Source organism: Coffea arabica, chromosome 10c (genome assembly GCF_036785885.1).
Source record: "Coffea arabica cultivar ET-39 chromosome 10c, Coffea Arabica ET-39 HiFi, whole genome shotgun sequence".
Lineage (NCBI taxonomy): Eukaryota > Viridiplantae > Streptophyta > Magnoliopsida > Gentianales > Rubiaceae > Coffea > Coffea arabica.
In genome coordinates, this window is record NC_092329.1 from 53,026,124 (window position 1) to 53,046,479 (window position 20,356).

A 20,356-nucleotide genomic window follows, 5' to 3' on the forward strand; every position below is an offset into this window, starting at 1 on the left:
GGAGGGAAGAAAGAATATTAGGGATCCAAAAAGGGAATCGAGATATAATTTATAATTTATTGATCAAAGTGGAATCAATATATAGTTTAAAAACTAGAGTGTTCCGATTTAGAGTTTGAAAACCAAAGTGGAAATTGGGATATAGTTGAAGGGTGTAAAATATAATTTACCAATAGCTAGTGAACTTACCCGCGATTAGAAATAGAATCCGAGCATTGACTTTACCAACCCCTGCTGGTCTGACCCGAGAGGCACAGCAGACTGAACTCCGCATAAATCCAAATATTGCAGTAGGCCCATTACTAACGATTGTATTGCAATGTTAGGTGGATTAGACTGCAGGTTAGAGATTTAAGGGGCCCTAAGCATGGGCTAAGAGAGTTACGTGCCCATTTATACAATGGGTCCCTTCACTATTTTCATCAGGCGTTTTTCCTTTACTTTCTATCTTCCAATTTCCTTTTGCCTTTTTCACTTCTTCAGCAAACTTATATGGTTGACTCAAGTCATATATGAATCAGTCACTAAAACCTGGTATTCTATATCTAATTCTCAGGCATAATATTATCACTAAAAGTAACTTTTTAGTTTATCATCTATTAATCACAATCACTTTTTGATCAAGTAAAATTGCATTACCAACAGATGTTGATGTAAGTGGCAGGGTTTTCATCCTTTAACCGCGAAATTTTGGATTCAAAAACCATGAAAATGAAAAGGATAATATTAATAGGGTTTCTCCTTTAAGAAACTCGATTCGATTTAAACAAAATTAGTTGCACGTCGTAAAACGAATACGAATAACTCCATTGACGTATGAATTACGTAAATGCAATTATAGCCATTTGAATCATTTCAAAGTTCCAAAAGGGGTTCAATCCTCTTAAATTAAGGCTTTAGACACCTTTGAAAAGCTCGATGCCCCTTTTAGACACTTGGTTAAAGCAAAAAGTTTGGTCCTTAAAACATATATATTCGCCTATTAAAGTGACCATGCTGGACACAATCCAATTGGTATTTACATAGATTTCCCCCTGCCCCAAAGACAATTGCCTCGTCCTTTTCAAGACATGATAATGCCTCTGAGCCCCACTCAATACCCCACCTGATTCTTGATGGATTTTTAGCCCTCCATTTTAACATACGAAGTTGTGAAATCAGAAATGTGAACCCAATTTGGGCCACCCAAATGAGCAATCTTGCAAAAGCTAGTCCCCACTAATTTCCTACTATTGCCTCTCATGATTCCCAGCGTGAGAAAAGAAAATTTAGAAAAAGCCATCCTTTTCCAACATAACCACATGGACCTCACAAAACATTTGATGCTTCTCCTGTTCATGCATATGATTTTGGTGCAAGCCTGTATCTCCAACATCAATTGCATGTACAACAATTCTTGCTTCTTCTTTTTTTTTTTTTTTTTTTTTATATATATAAATTTGTAATAGCTATCAAGATGTTGACAATCAATTGCTGTAGCTGGAAATGAATTACACAGTGAATACACATTTGTCTTTGGAGTTTCTACACAACTCTCCCCAGTCTCCCAATGTGGGAGGGTAATATACAGTTACAAATTTGGACTGTAGAAGCTTGTTTAGTCCGGCATCACAATCAAGAATCAAGAGATTCGGCCTAAATCAACTTCACCAATGCTTGGCAGTAATAAGATATTGAAGCCAAGATCGACCAAGGACCAATTAAAGAATTGGGTAGTCAAGCAACGTAGAGTATTGGTTCTTTTAATTGTTAGCATTATTGAGACTCATAGTTTTCTGTTATTTTTCATAAGACCCTCTCAACCTATTTTGAAGTTCATTGTATTCTAAACCAGGCAGTAATTGTTAAAATAAAACGTTCCTCCTTCCGAAGTTCAATGTACTTGATTTTGTTGTGGTCCTCCATTAAGATCACTGTAAAAAAATTGAAGTCGATTATTGGATGGAGTCCTATTTTACTTTCACTGTGCTATTCCACAATATGTCCCTCTTGGAATTTCACTAGCCTTCTAGAAATTGAGTTTAGAAAAGGAGGAATAAAAAAAGAACGTTTTTCTCATGAGTACCTAACCTCTGCTAGACTCCCAATTAAAAATAGCGTTCTTACTGCAATGTGTGACGGTATAAATTGGTTAAATGCCTCTGTGTCATCATGCATATATATATGATGCAAAGCAAGGAAATAGAAATGATCACATTAGGCAAAAAAAAGTGTCCAATACATTGTTGAGGCATGGAGAAAAGTAAGTCATTCCCACAATATTCATCATCTTACTCTAGTGAATATGGTTTCCAGGATCAATCAAACTCGTACATTTTTAATGGTCCAAGCACAAGGGGTGAAGGATTTACAGCATCAAATGATCCAGAGCTCAAAAGGAAGAAGAGAATTGCAGCATATAACATGTTCACAACTGAAGGTAAACTCAAAGCAACTGTAAGGGAAAGCTTCAAGTGGATCAAGACCAAACTTAGTGATGTACGTTATGGTTTCTAGGCTTGTCTTTCTTCTTCCAATTCTTCTTCGTCTCCTTTTCTTGTTTTGGCTGTGGAGCCTTGGGGAATTTCTCCATGCTTGTTAAAGGATGTAATTGTGATTCTGTTTCCTGATCAGACAAAAATTTGATGAAATGGAGACAGTCGCATGCGTTAGTTGTAACTTGTGTCACGAATGCAAATTCTGTAAGCCTGTCGAGATGTAAATTCTTGTTCCTGTTAATAAGAAACATCGTGTATCTTTTCAGAAGGGATTTGTGTGGGTAAGTAGTGAATGGCGATAGAAGATCAGAACACTAAACTACGTCCTTACTATCACTTAATTTTCATGTTGAAGTAACTAGGTTAACGAATTTTTTCTCTTTTTTTTTTTTTTGTGGGTGGAATAGCATATGCAATTTGAACATTTGCTACTGAAAGGAGGGTGAGAACAGAAAGAAGAACTAGATTTAGGTGTCCATATAGAATTCAACAATTTTAAGCACCAATCAAGAATTCAAGCGCAAATAGGACTATAGAATTCAAGTTATGCAGATACTTACCATCTGAGTTGGACTTTCATTGCTGAAATGTTTGGATTTCAATTTTGTATGAAGAAGAAAATTTCAAGGTACCCCTCGATCAAATGCTTTTTTTAATTTTATTTTGTCACTATTATTATTATTCTTGTTAAGCAAAGATTTCTGAAGTGTAAGCAGCTGCATAATCAGGAAATTTGACGGGCATTAGGGATCTTCTATTGCCCATTCAACATTTGATATCTTAGTGTGGCTACTACTGCTGGCATTGGCTGGATAAAAATGATTGGTGGCAGGGATTTTTTTTCCCTTCTCACTCCTTGATATAAGTGGTGGTAAGACAGCAACAAAGTTCTTCTCTATTTTCCAGCCCATTGGAGCGGCAGTCCACAAAATTCTTGAAGTCTCTCTTAAACTTCCCTAGAGTCAACGATCACTTTGGAAGGTTTAATCTTTACTTTCGTGGATACCATAAAAAATTAGCTTTGTGCTTTTCTCTGCTATTTTTTGGAAAGGTGATAATTTTCTTTAATTGGAAGAATAATTGTTCATGCATTGGCATATGGAACTTGTACTGAGTAGTTATGAAACCGTCATGCCCAACTGTTAGAACATTAGTGCTGGTTGCAATTGCTATAACTCACTTTTGGTACTCTGATGGACTATATAGACAGATTTCAAATTTTGAGAGCCAAAAGAAACTACTGTCTAACAAGATGTTCAATTGGATCCATCTAGCACCATCCACCCTCTAAACAATTTTGGCGCAGTTCATAGCAAATTACACAATGAAGCGAGGATATGCAACCGGTAATGGGAAAAGAATTAGTAATGTCTTCTGATTTCAACAATTAATGTTCAAGGAAAGGACAAAGTGATGCAGGATACACATGAAGGAAAGAAGCATAAGTTTTAATTTTCTTCTAGACTTGATTAAGATGGCCTAATCAACTGCATGTAGCTCAAGGAGCTTGTTAAGATCCCGGTTTCGATATTCCCTGGTGGATATAAACCTTTGTACCTGCTCACGGAACTGGATAATGTTGTCATTCTTATCATTGATGTTCATGTTGTAACGAGAGCTTCTTTTGGCATCCGGCAATGGGGGCCGATTTTTTATGTTTTTATTGGCCTGAGGACGGGCTTCTGTTCTTGAAGAATTCTGGCGATTAGGTATGTCTGGTGATGCCAAATTCCGAGGTAGACTCTCTTTGTTCCCCATGTCTGCTGCGTCAAAGGAGGTGATGATTGTTGTCTTCCCACTAGAGGATGTGCTTGTTGCACTGCTTCCAGGTCCTTGACTGAGTGTGATTGTTTCTGCACTTTTTTCTGGCTCCTGGAAAGTAGCATAGGACACAGATACCACAGATTCCAAGTTTAAGGTTACAAATTATAGATCAAGTGTTGTGCTAATTAAGAAGGGCTGTCTGTCAGATCGAAACATTACCAAGCCAATGCCTTCTTCCATACGTGCAGGTTTAGTTAAAATGTGTACGACTCATTACATACCTCAGAGCGACCTGGATCTCCTGGTTTTTCTGCTGCTGTATCTTTGTTCCTGTGTACTATATGTGATTGAGACCGGTGCCTCATTTTGGAACGTCTATGCCTGTATGGGAAACAAAATCAACGCTCAGTATACGTTTGATAAAACTGAAATCTGAAATTTGAATCCTTTACTGAATTGCAAATACTAAAAATCCTGAGTACATTCTACATTAAGTGATAAGTGAATAACCTATCAGTTATCACTTATTTTTTAGAGTAAGTTTTGCCTACATAAGTCAGACCTCTATTTTTTGTTATCAAACATATCTGAACATGTTAAGATCTGAATCCATTAAGTTTAAGTACTGAATTGAATTATCAAACAAGGTCTCAGATAACAAAGCACTACAAAATCTGCTATTCAAGTTCTGTCAATCTGTCATAGATACCGTAAGCCAAATGAACTTTCTTGAGCAAACTAGCTGCATACTAAGGCCTTCTTCAGCTTCATCAAGTAATTATAGTGCTTATTCACTAGTATGTTAAAAGTTCGAGAGTACTGCATCAACCATATAAAAAACAGGATCAAGAACCTACAATTTGGAACTTCTTATTATGCCCTGCAGTGAATTGGCATCATAATATGGGTATCAGTTATAAATTGGAAACTCTTCGGATTGGCTGATGTATACTACATTTTTAAGCCAAAAGTAATTTGTAAAACTATTGTTTTACATTTGCTATTTCTTATTCAGGAAAACACATGTCAAATAACTCACGTTCTCCTTTCAGTTCTTTGAATTTCTTCATCTTCCTCTTTGTAAGTCACTGGTAATCCAGAGAGATCACACGCCAAAGGACTTGTACAAAAGAACTGAAATAAATAGGGAGTCCAGTATGTCAGTTTCATGTACACAGTTTAAGCAAGTGATAAGTTCCTGCAGCATGCTTCCAAATGTTAAAACTAAATAAGTAATGGAACTATTCTTTCTTCAATCATGCATTAAAGAACAGGAAAAAGGATAAACAAGGCTCAAACACTGCCTGAAATGTCCTATTTTCAGAACCTTTGATATGTCAGTTCAGATTCATTCTGCAACGAATTTATTACTTTAGCAAGATATGCACTTACAGATCTTTCTTACCTCATATTGAAGAGCTGATGCTGCAGAACCGCGAGTTTCAGGATCAAGAGCAAGAAGAGTGCTTAAAAGACCTACAGAAGATGCAGGAAAATTCCTGAAAGCTTCTCTAAGTCTAGGCTTATAGGTTTGTGGTGGTCTGAATGTTGTTGCCACCTTCGCTCTTTTCCAAAAATCATTTGAAGGTGTGCCACAAAGCTTAAAAATCTTGTGAACTTGCTCTACCTAAACAAAACAATAATGCAAACAAGTTTGCATTTGGTGACTAAAAATTAAGAGGGAACTATAAAGAACGAACATATATTATATAGCTATTTTCAAGATTTGTCAAACAGGTTTTGCACTGTTCTATACTTTGTTATGATCTATTTGACATGCTCTCTTTTCCTATCATACTTTTCCACCTCTGTCAACTTATGCTGATGTATCATGTATGTTACAATGAATGTTTTTGCATACTTCAAACCTGTATAAACAAACTCAATTACCTCTGTCCTACCAGGCATAATTGGCCTCCCTATAAACATCTCAGCCATGAGGCATCCTGCACTCCAAAGATCAATACCTATTCCATACTCTGTTGCGCCTAGGAGTAGCTCTGGAGCTCTATACCAAAGTGTCACAACTCGGCTTGTAAGTGGGCGCTTTTTCTCAGGATTATAATAATTAGCAAGCCCAAAATCTGCGATTTTTAGCATCCCTTTTTTATCAATTAATAAATTGGATCCTTTGATGTCTCTATGCAGAATGCCTTTCTCATGGCAATGCTGCAGCCCAGAAAGTAGTTGATGCATGTAGCACTTGACCTGCACTTTGTCAAAATATTGAATCAGCAATTAACAAGGTCATGCTTAAATATCCAAACGGACAATAAGCGAGTGCACATGGAGAACTTTCTAACCTGTGGTTCAGTTAGCCTCTCATCAGGCCGTGTGATAATGCTTGCTAAATCACATTGCATGTAATCAAAGACTAGGTAGAGGCTATAATGCATTCTTGAAGTAGCCAAACCTTCAAGCTTCACAACATTTGGATGATCCAATTTCCTCAGAATCCTAATCTCTCTTGCCATGAATTTCACACTCTCAGGCTCTGTTGTGTCAAAACGAACTTTCTTCATAGCAACTATCTTTCTGGTGTACTTGTCTCGAGCTTTATACACATTGCTATATGTCCCTTGGCCTATCTACAAAATTGCATATTATCACTAAGCACAGATATTACATTTCTCAAGAAGCATCTGTTAGCTATCTTCGGTAGAAACTGCAGACGTAGGTATGCTAATGACTTAATAAACAATTTAAGAATAGCTTATACGTGCAATATCGGTTTGAATAGCAAACTACAGCAAAAAAAAAAAAAAGAAAAAAGGGACAGATCATTTCTGATTAATCAAATGATGCTATCAAGTAGCTGATCCTCCATATAGGAGCATATGCGAACCAAAAACAAATAGCGCTAAAACTAACCTTGTCAATCTTGTCATAGGTTTCTGCACTTCTCGGAATTAGACCTTCTAATGCATCTCTAGGGATGTTATCAATCAGCCATTTTGGCCATCCATCAACTAGCTCACCATCTTCTCCATCCCTTCTAGTTGATGATGTTCGAACAGAGGCAGTTCCAACACCACCATTTGCACTCGAACTGTATGTCTGCACCTCTAGATTGATTGGCTTCTTCTCTTGACTTCTTTTATTCCCAGCGCTTGATGTAGTTCCACCCCTACCATAATTGCCACCTTCTTCACCTCCATCATAACTAACTCGTGCTTCTTCTCGAGTGATTGGCTTCTTTTCATGACTCCCTCTCCTGCCAGTGCTTGTCTTTCCACTACCACCTTCATGCCTTGATTCATGCCTGAACAATTGACCTGCTCCAATTGTATAATGCCTCTGTCCAGTTGATTTCCTTGCTGCTGCATAACCTCCTTTAGCATCATAACCATTTTCCATCTCCAACTTCAGCAATCCTGGAGGAGGTGAATTCATTGAAGGCCTGCCCTGAGTACACCCCATACACTAAGCAAAAAAGAATGCAAAATCTTTAGATGATCAAGAGAAAATAAGCTGAAAGGTGACATATCCATGCAGCAACTGCAAATGAGTAAATCAACAAAAAGGAATAAAAGAAGACATATGGTGAAGAGGGATAATAGAGATGTAGGCAAGTCTGTAGTAAGCCAAGAAAGAAAGGAAGCAAAGGGTAACAGAAGAAGATGTCAAAGACGAGGAGGCCGGCTGGCCGGCCTTTTGGAATAATTCTTTTAAGTGACATGCTTTGCTTGGTAAAATACTTATAGCCTACCAAGTTTCAATATTTTTAAGCACAATCTTAGCTTCCTCCGGCGAAGAGGTGTTAAGCAACATAACAGAATTATGCTTTGAATTCATAGAATCTTCTGATTAGTGATATCTTCCTAGCTTCATCCGAAAAAGTAAATTATGTAACCAATTTAAGGAGAAACAAATGGCTCCCTTTTAGTTCTCTAACTGCTGCTTAATTTACACTATGCTGGCAAGTTAGATTAGGAAATTCTGATGATTAAAAAAAATTGTAATTTTGATTCTAGGAACATTATTGTTAATGGTCTCACATCATTTTGGCTACAGGAAAAAAAATGTGATTTTACCACGGGATCAGTTAGTTCTCAAGCTTAGGAATATCAAATCGGTTCTTGAAATATGCTGCTCTACCGTTCTCTTTTCTCTTCTTGAAATTCATGTAGATGTAGAAATTGGGTACAACCTTAGTGTAGCGCATAATTAGCGGTACACTTTAAAATGATCCAGCGCTAGTTGCAGGCATGTCATTGATTCATCAAATTTCCAGTTGCATCTTACCTACTGATGTAAGCCAGCGAGATTTCAAGTTGATCAAATCCAGCTTCTGCATCAAGATCACTAAAGCTATTCCTCAGACATAAGAAAGAGTGAATTAGAGCCGAATTAACGCAGATGTTTGTCTTGAAAAACGTCAAAATGTGTACGTGACCACGTCCTGCGTTTGATTCTTATTTGATGCTATTCAGTTCCATTTCGTTAATCCCTTGAGAAGTGCTAGAAGGAATGAGCTGAAAATTGTTGAATCGAAAAATTGGTATATCTAGATAAATCAACAAGAACTAAGGCAAAGGTACACAAATCAACAAGAACTAAGGCAAAAGTACACAAATAAACAAATCAAATGGGATGTTCTTAGATTGTACCATTCGATTGATGACAGCTTAACACATGGTCCAAGAAAAGGGTCATTCCCCCATAGATATTTAAAGTTAACAATGAGCCAAAAGATAGAAAACGAAGGGAAGGGAAAAGGAAAGGAATTTGGTTGGATTGCTTAATTCTATGCCTGTAGAGAGAACTGGTCAATACAATTATAGTTTAGGATGGGACAAAAGGGTTGGGATACATCTGATGTTCAACGTTTAGATTACCGATGCCCTGAGCTTTCTTGAAGAAAAGAGCTATGACGGACATGCTTCACCCTTGTTTTATCTTCTTCCATTTAAGGCTCTTATTAACATGCCGTTGACAGATGTCTAGCATTTATTGCGGTGGATAATATCTGGATTAGCTAGACTGATTAATAAATCCACTTCGCGGAAAGAAAAAAAAAAGCGTGTTTAAAAGTGACCAACTTATGCTTTGTTGCAGGAACAATACATTAAGGAGTTGTTCAGATCTAACATGATCCTGTTCTTGATACCAGGGCTTTCTCACAAAACAATGGGAACCTTAAGTTACAACGTAATGTCAATGGACAGAATCCGAATGAAAATCCCAAATCCAATTATTGTTTGAAGGTTCAATCCTGTGCAACTTACAGCTATCCTGGAACAACATAAATTCCTAAAAATGAACTTTTTATTGCATTCCCTTTTTTTTGTCAAGACCAAAAGCATTAGGTGAACATATTATATATACACACACCTCGGTCTCCTTCTGAACCAAGAAGAGAGGCCAAAGCAGAAGAGTATTAATCGGTTTCCATTGTTTTTGGAGACTCTGAATCATTTTTCAACAAGATGCTTAAGACGTGCCTCCACTCATCGATTGGCATCATTGACTGGACAGCGAAAACTCCCAAGAACATTGGAGAAACCATGACTTGTATATTATGGGTAAACTCAAAGGTTCAATAGATGCAATATTCTGGAATCGAGTGACCTGAGCAAAACGAATGTGGAACAAATCGTGCCAAGAAGTTACAAGGGAACATCAACTATGTGTACATAAGATACAGTAAAGAGGGGCTGGAGCAGTGGCCTTATGGTACTCCATTGAAGAATCATTCCAGATCAACAATTCCAAAATTGGACAGCAGAATCTTAACTTGATCTACTAAGTCAGAACCAGTTGCATATTCTGTTAACATCCCAACAGCAAAACCAAACATCGCCCATCTGCTCAATCAGGATTTGAGAACAGAGAGACAGAAATCATCTTCTATGAAAATAATGCATAATGGAAAACAAATCACAAAATACACGAACACCATGGAAAACAATAACCTGCCTTCTTGACATATCTCTTATTAACAAGTAGCAGAAATAGCAAAAAATGCTACCAAGGATAACTAGTAAGCAGTTTAACTAAAGTGATAATATGACTGTTTTGTGGTTTGGCTTTTACATTTGTTCAAATAACCAGCATTCTGTTTATGACTGCAGCTATAAAAAATGAAGTGGATACTAGTTTTATTTTTCTCCACCATAACTATCAGTGCGTGCTAAGGTAAAGGGAAGAAATATAACAGTGGTTGATTAGACTATGTTACAAATGAATTCAGCACTAGTACTGATTGTAAAAGAAGCTCAAAGATAAATCGTCAATGTAGATCATTTTAATGCTGACAGCAGATAGGAAATGATTTGTGATTCTTCTAGTTCACATAGTTAGACATATCAGCTATGTAGTAATAACTCATAATGAAGCACATACTCACAGCTTACTGGCTTAATTTTGATAGCATTTGCCATAACTATTCCACAATATCAACGAATGGTCTGGAAACTGGAACACCAAAGATCCATTTCTACTATTTCACTCAATTTTCAAAAGTGACAATATCATTTTTCTCATCATAATCTTAAGCTTTTGTGTGTGGGAGAGAGAGAGAGAGAGAGAGAGAGAGAGAGAGAGATGAAATAAGCAATAAAGAGATTTTGTGTAAAGCGTCAAGTTCCTACAAGAGTGAAATTACTTTTATCTTTCTAGATTCTGCAATAGTTATAATGAATGAGAAAGAATACTTCTCAGGCAAATTACTCTAGACCCCTTCAGAGAAAACTACTTTACAAAAATCTAGACTCTTTGGAGAATGCAAAAGTTATTTGTTTGGAGTCCTTGCGATATTGCATACAATGTCTGAAACATCAGTGGAAAAGAAGTTGTCCCTGTAGAACAATAACAAAGTCGGCTAGCATTCAATGTAAACTACGTTTAGGCAGAGATTTGAGAAGAATAAAGACACATGTATACAAAACAACATTATGAGCAGTAAGCAGACTCCTAAATGCAATATCTAATCACAGAAACTAAGTTGACAACTTCCATAACTCAACTCAAGAGGTGTGACTATAATTTGTATCACTAATTTCAGATAATATCCTGCCCTTCGTTAGCTCAAATGTCAGTCAGAATCAGAAAGCACGTTAATCAACAATCCTAGCACACAAAATAAAACAAAAAAAAACAGACGAATGTCAAAATAGGGAATTGCAGGTTTTCTAATTAAGTACTCTTTAGTCATCTGACTACTTCTGAAAAATCCTTACAATTGAATTTCCACTTGTTATAGCTTTTACCCTACTACCAGCAACATATCCACATGAAAGACTATCATTGGCTGTTCCCACACAAATATGTGTTCTAACATTGTATATTCCTAATGGTATTGATTAATTCGACTAGCAAGAAGGTATTTATGCCACTAGAACAGCAGGATTGTCGCAACCTTCAGTCTCATGAACTTTTGCAAAATGAACTCTCTTGTAACTGGATTGATTCGTTAATCACCTAGTATAGCTCATTAGGATGACCATCCAAAAATCAGGTTGTTCTGAGTTTCTCATTCATGTAACATGTGCCTTTGGTTTTCTCTTCTTAAAGACAATTTCTACAAATTGCTTTGTAATAGTCAGAATTCAATGAGGCAAGAAATTGATAATTGTCCATGGATGGCAGATTGTTGCAATCCTCACAATAACACCCAACAATCAGATGTTTTCCCATATATGAGAACCACCATTGTCACTATCAATTGAGATTTTAAATTTTAAATCGATTAATAAGCACTAGCTTAGTAGCCAGAGCACCAAAACGGAAAGAAATACAGTATACCTTTTCAATTAATCAATCAGGCAACTGTGACATTCTTAATTGAACCAGGCATAGGTCTAACATCATGTCTAGATAAAGCTTTAAAATTTTCACTATTTTCCCCAGCAGATGAACTGGGGACGATAGGGTTCTTAACACAATAAGCGCACATTACCAACACTAAATCTCTTGGTGACTTAGCAACTGCAATTGTTACCAAGACTGAATCTCTAAAACCCAAGATTGGACTAGAATACCATCCTCATCAATACTGAACTACATACTGAAACACTCTCAATTGACCTAGGCATAAGCCTAACGTCATATCTAGATAAAGCTTTCAAAATTTCACTATTTCCCTCTGCAATTGAGCTGGGGACAATAGAGTTCTCAACACAATGAGTGCACATGACCAAGACTAAATCTTTTGTTGACTCAGCAACTGCATGTTTTGCCAAGATTGAATCGCTTTTAAGACCCAAGATTGGACGAGAATACCATCCTCATCAATACAGAAATATATAGCGAAATACCCAAATACCGCATCTACTTAGTCTTATAATCCAAGAGAAAGGTGCATAAATTAAAGCCGATAAACCAAAAAACTGTTAGAAAGTTGAAATTACATTATGTATCTACCTGCCATTTGCAATCTCATTCTTGCCAATAAAACCAAAAAAGGGACCTTGATCTGCTTCTTCAAGTTTCTTCTGCTTAAAGTATTCTTGAAGTTCCCTAGCCTTTTGCCTTTGAAACTCCAGGGTAATGACATTCTTATCTTCCACAGCAGCCACAGCCACAGGTTTGGGAGGGGAAATAGGTGTTGGCGGAGGTGAAGCAGCAGCAGGAGGAGAAGGTGGTGGGGACGGTGGAGTTGGTTTTACAGGTGTAGGAGGAGGAGCCACTGGTCTTCTAATAGGCCCATCAGCCTGAGAACTCCTTATGGTAAATATTGGGGGCTTAGCTGTAGAAAATCTGAAAGAGGAAGACGAGAATGAAGAAGAAGATGAGGGAGATGATGGAGAGGAGGTAGGTGATGATGGGATTCTCAGTTTGATGCATGGGAAGGATGATGATGATGCCACTGACATTTTCTTGAATTTTGCTTTCTGCACTTTCTGTTTTCTGTGCTTATTCTTCCAAGTTCTAATACGGTGGGAGAGGAGGGAAAAAGGAATTGGGTGGTGAATCCGTGCATGTGTTATCAGAATCAGTCTGTCCTGAAGTGGAGTTTAGTTTTGTGGTTAAGATATGGCCAAGTTTCTTACGAGAATTGGGTGGTGATTTCTTGTATTTAGTCCACTGTCCACACGAGAGAGATGGTTGGCACTAAACTTTTGACTTCACTCACAGCTCATTCTCAGGTTTCAACTGTATAACCGCCAAGAATACAACCAATTCTTCAACAGAGGTGTTTTGGGAAAAACCTGTAGATTACATGGAGCAAGTTAAAAGTTAAACCCTCAAATGTTCATTCTGTAGAATTCTTACGTGCCATTTAAAGTTCTTATACATTAAATTCTTGTAAATTGGAGTCTTTAACTCCTATTATACATATTAATAAATTCTTAAAAATTGGGACTTTTTAGCTTCAATAGTCATCGGGAATTTGTTTCAGGTTCAAGGTTAAGAGTTTTCTTCAAACTCAAACAGGAACTTAATAACCGAGGTTGGGATCTTATCGTAACAATTTATTTGGATTGCATTTTTCTTTAACTTTTTGCAGAAAAAAATTTGCCATAGTGATTCGATATATGTGAGGTCAAAAAGTGATTGAAAAATATGTTAACAAAAAACGTAACAATTTTTCTAAAATACTACAAAGTGATGCTAAAATAGACTCAACCATTCGGTGAATTGTACAAAAAAAATCTTGCATGCTTCAGATGAGAGCAATGCTGTTAATCGAGCTGAGTCGAATCGAGTATTTAACTGGCAAGCTCGACTCGAGCTTAACTTGAACCAGGCTCAAGCTTGTTCGACTAGGCGGACGAGCTTTGAAATGTGTTCGAACTCGACTCACCAAATGGGACGTGTGACTCGAGTTTGAGCTCGAGCTCGACTCATTTATCACAAACTAGCCGAGTTTGCACGAGCTCAAACTCGAACTCGTACAAATTGATCACAATAAAAATATATAATTTTTAATTTTTATATTTTTGAATTATGAAATGACATATATACCCTTATCGAATCCAATCGAACTACTCAAATAACAAACGAGTCGGGTTTACTCGACTTGTTAATTAAATGAGCATATTTCGAGCTCGGACTCAACTCGTTTACCACAATTAACGAACTGAGTTCGAGCCTTATCAAGTCAAGCTCAATCGAGCTTTCGAGCTGCTCGTTCCATTTAACAGCTCTAAATGAGCGTAAAATCATAAACTCTAGTTATCCCTACATATTAATAAACTCTTATAAATTGGAGTTTTTAGCTTCAACAGTCATCGCGAATTTGCTTCAGGTTCAAGGTTAGAGTTTTCTTCAAACTCAAACAGGAACTAGATAACCTAGGCTGGGATCTTATCGTCACAATCCAAATGACCCAACAAAAAGAGTTCAATTTCTCTTTTTCCTTTCTCGTTTGGTCCCAAAACTTGCAGCAACCAGCAACGTGAACGACGCTAGACAACACGAAGGGATGCTAAAATAGACTCAACTATTCGCTGAATTGATGAGTTTATAATCATAAACTCCAGTCATCCAACTTGTTTGAAGCGCATTTGTCCAGCAAGGGCTGGATGATAAAATGCTGATTCCAACTTTGTGACAGAAAGGTCTCACTTCAGTCTCAACTCTCAACTCCCAACTGCAGCTTTCCTGCCAAAAATAAAGGGGCGTAAACTGTTTCTTAGTGATTAGTTCCAAAATCTACATTCAAGCCTCATATCCCATCGTTATAATGAAAATTTACAGGCTACAAGCGTCAATGGAAAATGTAAATCCCAGAAACTCTCAGAAGGAAGGGGGAAAAGAGAAATAAAGGAAAATCTGGAGGAGGAAAAAAATTGATATGAACTGAATGATGATGAAACAATGGACAGGACAATGACCTATATAACATGAATATCATGGAAATGAAGAAATTCTCGGAGACAAAATTGAAACTACAAGCGCTTGCATATGGACACCACAGACCAGTTAAGCCAACTCCAGCATGGAATATCATCTCAGCACTGACCCTCTTTACTGAGCGCCTCAAAAAATTTGCTTCTCAAACACTCCATTGACAATTGCAGCTCAAATGACTAAGCAGCGTCTAATGTAATATCTTGGCACAAATCAGCCCAAAATGCTTCAGAAGAAGAAGCTCGAAACTACATTATCATGCATGAACAGTTTCTTTCGCTCCCATTGTCAAACTCATCATCAGATCCACCATCGTCGCTGCAATTTCATTAAATGCAAAATAAAAACACTGGAGAAATCAGATATGCAAAAAAACAGGAGTGTTTGATAAGGGTTCTACATACTCTTTGATGAGATTTAAGACCACAAGCATGAAATAAGAAGATAATACATCAAACAGAATCTGCAATCTTCATAGCTCATTATCAAAATTATTTAACACCTGACCAGGAACATACTTATCCTCACATTATGAGCATTTAGCTCTATAGTATTATCTCATTCCACAGTTACTTGTTCTATCCTACCTTTACACCTAAATTCAGAACATCAACTCCTCTCAACCAGAAACAATTTGATCTAACATGAATTATGATAAAACGTACAGCATAAACAACAATTCATAAAGGCAAAGGACTACTTATTTCTTGAGCAAAATTTTTCATGATGGATCAATAAGAATGGAACTAGATAGCAATTTAACACGTATGATAGTCAAGCTACCATTAAGGTCTATCCTTCCTTTTGGCAAACCTTCTACTTAATATCTTTAGATGCAAAATATGTGTAAACACATAGTACTTATATGCATTGATAAGAATGAAACAATAAGCAACATATCATGTTGAACAAGAAAACAGGTCATATGAGTGCTTCTGAGTCTGCTCTGACGGATAAGAAACACAGATAAACTCCAGAACCTATGTATAGGTTTATCACTAATCCATTGGCCACTGAATCACCTATTGGGATGCATTGCATTACTTTTTGATTTGCTGCATGTCATGCATGAGTTATTCATAACACCAGTTTCAAGCCTTATCTGAACTTCTAACAGAATATGCTTGAACAGACATCGGAAGTAACCATGGCAACAGACACCTCAAATTACTGAAATACGAATTGCACAGCTCATGTACATTCTCAAAATTAGAGGACGAACTGAATTGTATTGCAGTTTAAAAATCTCATTTGTCTCATTTGGCACACCCATGTTCAATAGAATTCCTAATGAATTTAGAAAAAAAAAACTCAGCCCAATTTGGAAAAATTTAACGAACTATAGCAGTGGTCAAGATTTTATATATATATATATATAATAGGTCAACTTGTTTCTCTTCCAGTCTGTATGGATAAAAGATGGTAAACATCTAACAAATTCCCTTAATTCCAGGACCATTAATGAAGGGTTGTTCTCATTGTAACTTGAGAATTAATGTCTGCACCAGTGATAGTTGATAATGCACAGACTAGATAAAGCATAGACAAAATCTTCAGATGAACATAATTATCCGACAGTATTTGTATCTAATACTACTGGTTAATTCAAGTAATAATACCATTTTTAGTAGGTTTTAACAAGATGAAACATAGGGTCTGTATGAATTGGGTGTTTTCAAATAACAATTCCAACCATGAATTGAAAAAACCTCCTTTAGATTCACAGCTTAAAGTTGTAACCAGTTAATCACAAAAGGCCTGAATAGCAATAAGACAAGTTTTTAGACACAGCAACCTTTAATTAGTTTTCCTATAAGATACAGCTAAATTTTTCATGGAAATGAATTGTCATACCTAAGCTCAAATTCTCGAATTTCAACTAGCTCTCCACCAGATGTATCTGTCCACTGAACTTTCCTCGATTCAGTATGAACAACAGCATCAGTGTCCTTTCCACACAAGGCCACACTCTCATCACTACCATCCTCAGCAACAGGAACACTAGTTGATGGTTTCTTCAAGCTACTTTTAAGAGCAACCTTTGGATCAGAATTATGGTCATTAGCATACTGAATCTGATCCCTACACTTCTCAGTAACAGGAGGCTGTGGCAAAACTTCTTGCTGCTGTGCTGGGCCCACTTTTAAAGGGGATGGGCTCTCAAGTCCAGCGGCAGCGCGACCAAAGCAAACAAAGGAGGCGCACCCGCGGACAAACCGATTCTTGCCAGAAGCCAGTTGGAGATCAGAATCAGTATCTTGGTCAACCAACTGGTACTGATTCCACGGCGTCACTCTCATGGGCTTCTCTTCGTTTTTTTGACCCAAGAAAAGAAGGGTCAGTCCCTTGCTATACCCAGAAGCTGAAGAAGAGAAGAACCCTCCTCCTTCCACTGCCAATAACATCAGTTCTTTTGCTCATCCGGGCATCCCAAATTCCTTTTATGTTTTCTAAATCAGTTTTTTCACCACCCCTTCTATTAAAGTCGCCTAATTCAAACCAACCCTGGCGAAGCAAAAATCCAAGAACAAAAACAGAGAAGAAATCAGAAGCACAAAACAAAGTAATCAAATTTAATTTCACCAGAAGAAAATTCAAAACTTCTTTAAAAAATTGGAAATTTGCTATAAAAAAGATTAGGCATTTCGCGAAACATCAAATTCAAATACTTAACTTATCTAAGAATCTTATCAAATTTAGTTTGAAAAATTCGTAATAATACTCCAAAATGCATTCTCCTCTTATAAAACTGAAACAATTAATCAGAAAAGCGCCGCCAAATCAGCAACTAATCAACATTTTTACAAAAGCGTATAATACAAACAACAAGACATAACTCAAAGAAACCTTCAGATTGAACCCAAAATTTTGAACTTGAAGCTTTTAAGCTTCTTACATGAAATTTAAATCCCAAAAAGAAAAAAAAAAAGAGAGAATATTTATAAGTTAAAATTATACTTAAAAGCTTAGTGGAATTATGATAGTTTACCCAATAAGTACTTTTAGCTACTTATTAAGCAAACTAGAACCCAGATGACACCAGAAAGGAAATTCATTTCAAACCCAAAAAAACGAAAAAAAAAAAAAGAGAGAGAAGCAAAATGAAGCAGATTTATATCACTCATCAGTGGTGAACAACTTGAGAACAGCTTAAACTATCCTCATGAAATTAAAATTTTCATTATAATTTACGCACGTGTGCAAATTTCCAGAGAGAGAAATACTGACAGATCCAAATTAAGATAGATCTCCGGCGACGCTTCTTCACCGGACCGGCGACGCCATTTCGTCGATCGCCTCAGCAGCTTCTGTTGCTTTTAGTAATTCACAGGTGGAGAAGAAAAGGAAGATAATTAGAAAACAAAACAAAAAAAAAACAGAGGTGAGAGAATTTATTGGTAATAAAACTGTTAGATTTCAGAAGAACTGATTGAACCCCAAAAGAATCCAAAATGAGAATGAAAAGAATTGAGAATCGATTAATTGTGACTTTTTATTTTTTTTGGGGCTGCCTATGTATATAATATGTAAGTATATCCGGAGTGACGAGAGAGAGAGAGTGAATGTGGTGAAATTCAGGAAAATTTTATTTATTTATTTAACAATTTAATTTATTATTATTTTTTTTTTAAAGAGGGATGCAGTGTTAACTGTTAAGTCGCAAGAGGCAGGCAAGTAGTGCCCATGTGGCGGGCCTTACCTTTTAATAATTTTTTATTTTTTATTTTACCAACGATTTGGATTGTCAATTTTTCTTAAAAAAATTTTACAACATATTTTTCAACTGACTCACATTATAAAAATCGTTGCAATACATTTTTTTTCTATAAAAATTTAAAAAAATAACAATCCAAACAGGCAATTTATGAGCGGTGGAAAAAATATTTTGATTCTTTAATGTGTGAGATTTTGAAAGATTATGGTAATATCTAATCTGGGGTTTAAGGATTTTTTTTTCTTTTTTTTTTTTTTTTGTAGCCTTGTTTTGGATTGCGATTTTTTATGAAAATTTTTTTACATTTTTCGTGAACATATTTTTCAATCACTTTTTTATCTCATATATATTAAATCGTTATAATACCTTTTTTTTATATATAAAAACTCCTAAAAATAGCAATCCACGTGAGGATTAAGTGGAAAAGTTTTAAGCACATTGTAAGATAGACAAGTTACATGCGAGACGCTTTACTTAGCATTTGAGTACAGATATAACAAGGGGGAAAAAAGGTGTAGAAATTTGATAAAATTTGGTTGCAAAATTAAGTGTTGTGATTTATGAAGTTGGTAAAACTATATTGAAGGAGAAGAGAACAGGTGAAAAAATTTGGCCAATACACATTTGAAGGTTGATATTCTGTTCTAGTAAATCTTTTGCATTTCTCATATTGGTAGCTGGTTTGAAATCCTAATAATCTCCCCCCTCCCCAACACTCCCCCCCCCCCCCCCCCCCCATAATTGAAGATATTGATTTTAGATTTGGGTGTTGATTTATTAGGCATGGAAAGATGATGTTGTTCTTCTTTCTCTTGGATTAGAATTAAAGTCATGTCATGTTGTTATACATACATACATACATACATATATATATATAAAAACTAGAATTCGGACCGTGTATAAAATTTCAAATCAAAATAGTAAATTTATTGTTGTTGAAGAAAAAAATTTTATTTGAAAAGAAAAGGCTAAAAATTTAAATAAAAAAAAAGCATCAATTTTAGTGTCAATCTCTATGAAATTGTGTAATTTTAAATGAAAGTAAAGGACAAATCACGTTGTCGTGCTATTGTTTAAGGTCTTAATTAGTTCCAACTTCCAATTAAGACAGAGGCATGAGAATAGAAGGGGGTTTACCTTACCCCATTCTTTATATGAGCTTACGTTTGCCTTTTGGAAAAGCAAGCATCAATAGGTGTATAATCATAATTAAAGTGGAAAGCTTGCTTTTGTTTGCTTGCCTATGCCTACTTTTTACCTTAAACAGCATTACGCATTAACACCCTCAACTTTTTGTCATTCATCTCTGCATGTATCAATAATGTACCTAACCAATGGCAATCAATAGTAATAGTAATCTAATTCTTCCCAAGCACCAATAATCCAAACCCAAATCCTCAAATGCAAAAACAGCTGTAAGAAAAACAAGAAAATGGACGTCTCTAATTGCCAACAAAAAAAGATTTAGAGAAGTAGTGGAGAGAAGAAACTTGATTTTGACATCCTCATTTTGTCAAATTTGCCCCAATTATTTGGCTTTGAGATATTTTTGTGTTAGTTTGGCAATTTGGGATTTACCTGATCATTCCTTTTTTTATCTTAT

The 20,356-nt window shown here is 36.2% G+C and overlaps 3 protein-coding genes across 6 annotated transcripts; all 3 read right to left on the reverse strand.

Annotated features, from left to right (window-relative positions):
• Positions 1-3,827: 3,827 nt before the first annotated feature.
• On the reverse strand, positions 3,828-9,586 carry LOC113714270 (probable serine/threonine-protein kinase At1g54610). 3 transcript variants are annotated; one of them, XM_072069481.1, is made up of 9 exons: positions 8,852-9,586; positions 8,487-8,716; positions 7,113-7,664; positions 6,545-6,829; positions 6,132-6,449; positions 5,647-5,868; positions 5,281-5,375; positions 4,523-4,622; positions 3,828-4,349 (listed from the first exon to the last, which is right to left on the reverse strand). In XM_072069481.1, exons 3-9 carry the CDS (start codon positions 7,659-7,661, stop codon positions 3,957-3,959), a joined length of 1,962 nt encoding a protein of 653 aa, XP_071925582.1. In that variant the 5' UTR covers positions 7,662-7,664; positions 8,487-8,716; positions 8,852-9,586; the 3' UTR covers positions 3,828-3,956. The 3 variants fall into 3 exon arrangements, with proteins under 3 accessions (XP_071925582.1, XP_071925583.1, XP_027093859.1); XM_072069482.1 differs by lacking the exon at positions 8,852-9,586 and having other exon boundaries at positions 8,487-8,790; XM_027238058.2 differs by lacking the exons at positions 8,487-8,716; positions 8,852-9,586 and having other exon boundaries at positions 7,113-7,886.
• A 151-nt stretch (positions 9,587-9,737) lies between these two features.
• LOC113713429 (light-harvesting complex-like protein OHP2, chloroplastic) lies at positions 9,738-13,229 on the reverse strand. Its single transcript, XM_027237153.2, has 2 exons — positions 12,606-13,229; positions 9,738-10,048 (listed from the first exon to the last, which is right to left on the reverse strand). The coding sequence occupies exons 1-2, from the start codon at positions 13,055-13,057 to the stop codon at positions 9,934-9,936; spliced, it is 567 nt and encodes a 188-aa protein (XP_027092954.1). The 5' UTR covers positions 13,058-13,229; the 3' UTR covers positions 9,738-9,933.
• A 1,732-nt stretch (positions 13,230-14,961) lies between these two features.
• Positions 14,962-18,592, reverse strand: LOC113715113 (uncharacterized). Of its 2 annotated transcripts, none has more exons than XM_027239283.2 (3): positions 18,267-18,592; positions 16,893-17,543; positions 14,962-15,356 (listed from the first exon to the last, which is right to left on the reverse strand). In XM_027239283.2, exons 2-3 carry the CDS (start codon positions 17,441-17,443, stop codon positions 15,287-15,289), a joined length of 621 nt encoding a protein of 206 aa, XP_027095084.1. In that variant the 5' UTR covers positions 17,444-17,543; positions 18,267-18,592; the 3' UTR covers positions 14,962-15,286. The 2 variants fall into 2 exon arrangements, with proteins under 2 accessions (XP_027095084.1, XP_027095085.1); XM_027239284.2 differs by having other exon boundaries at positions 18,235-18,592.
• Between the last annotated feature and the right edge of the window lie 1,764 nt (positions 18,593-20,356).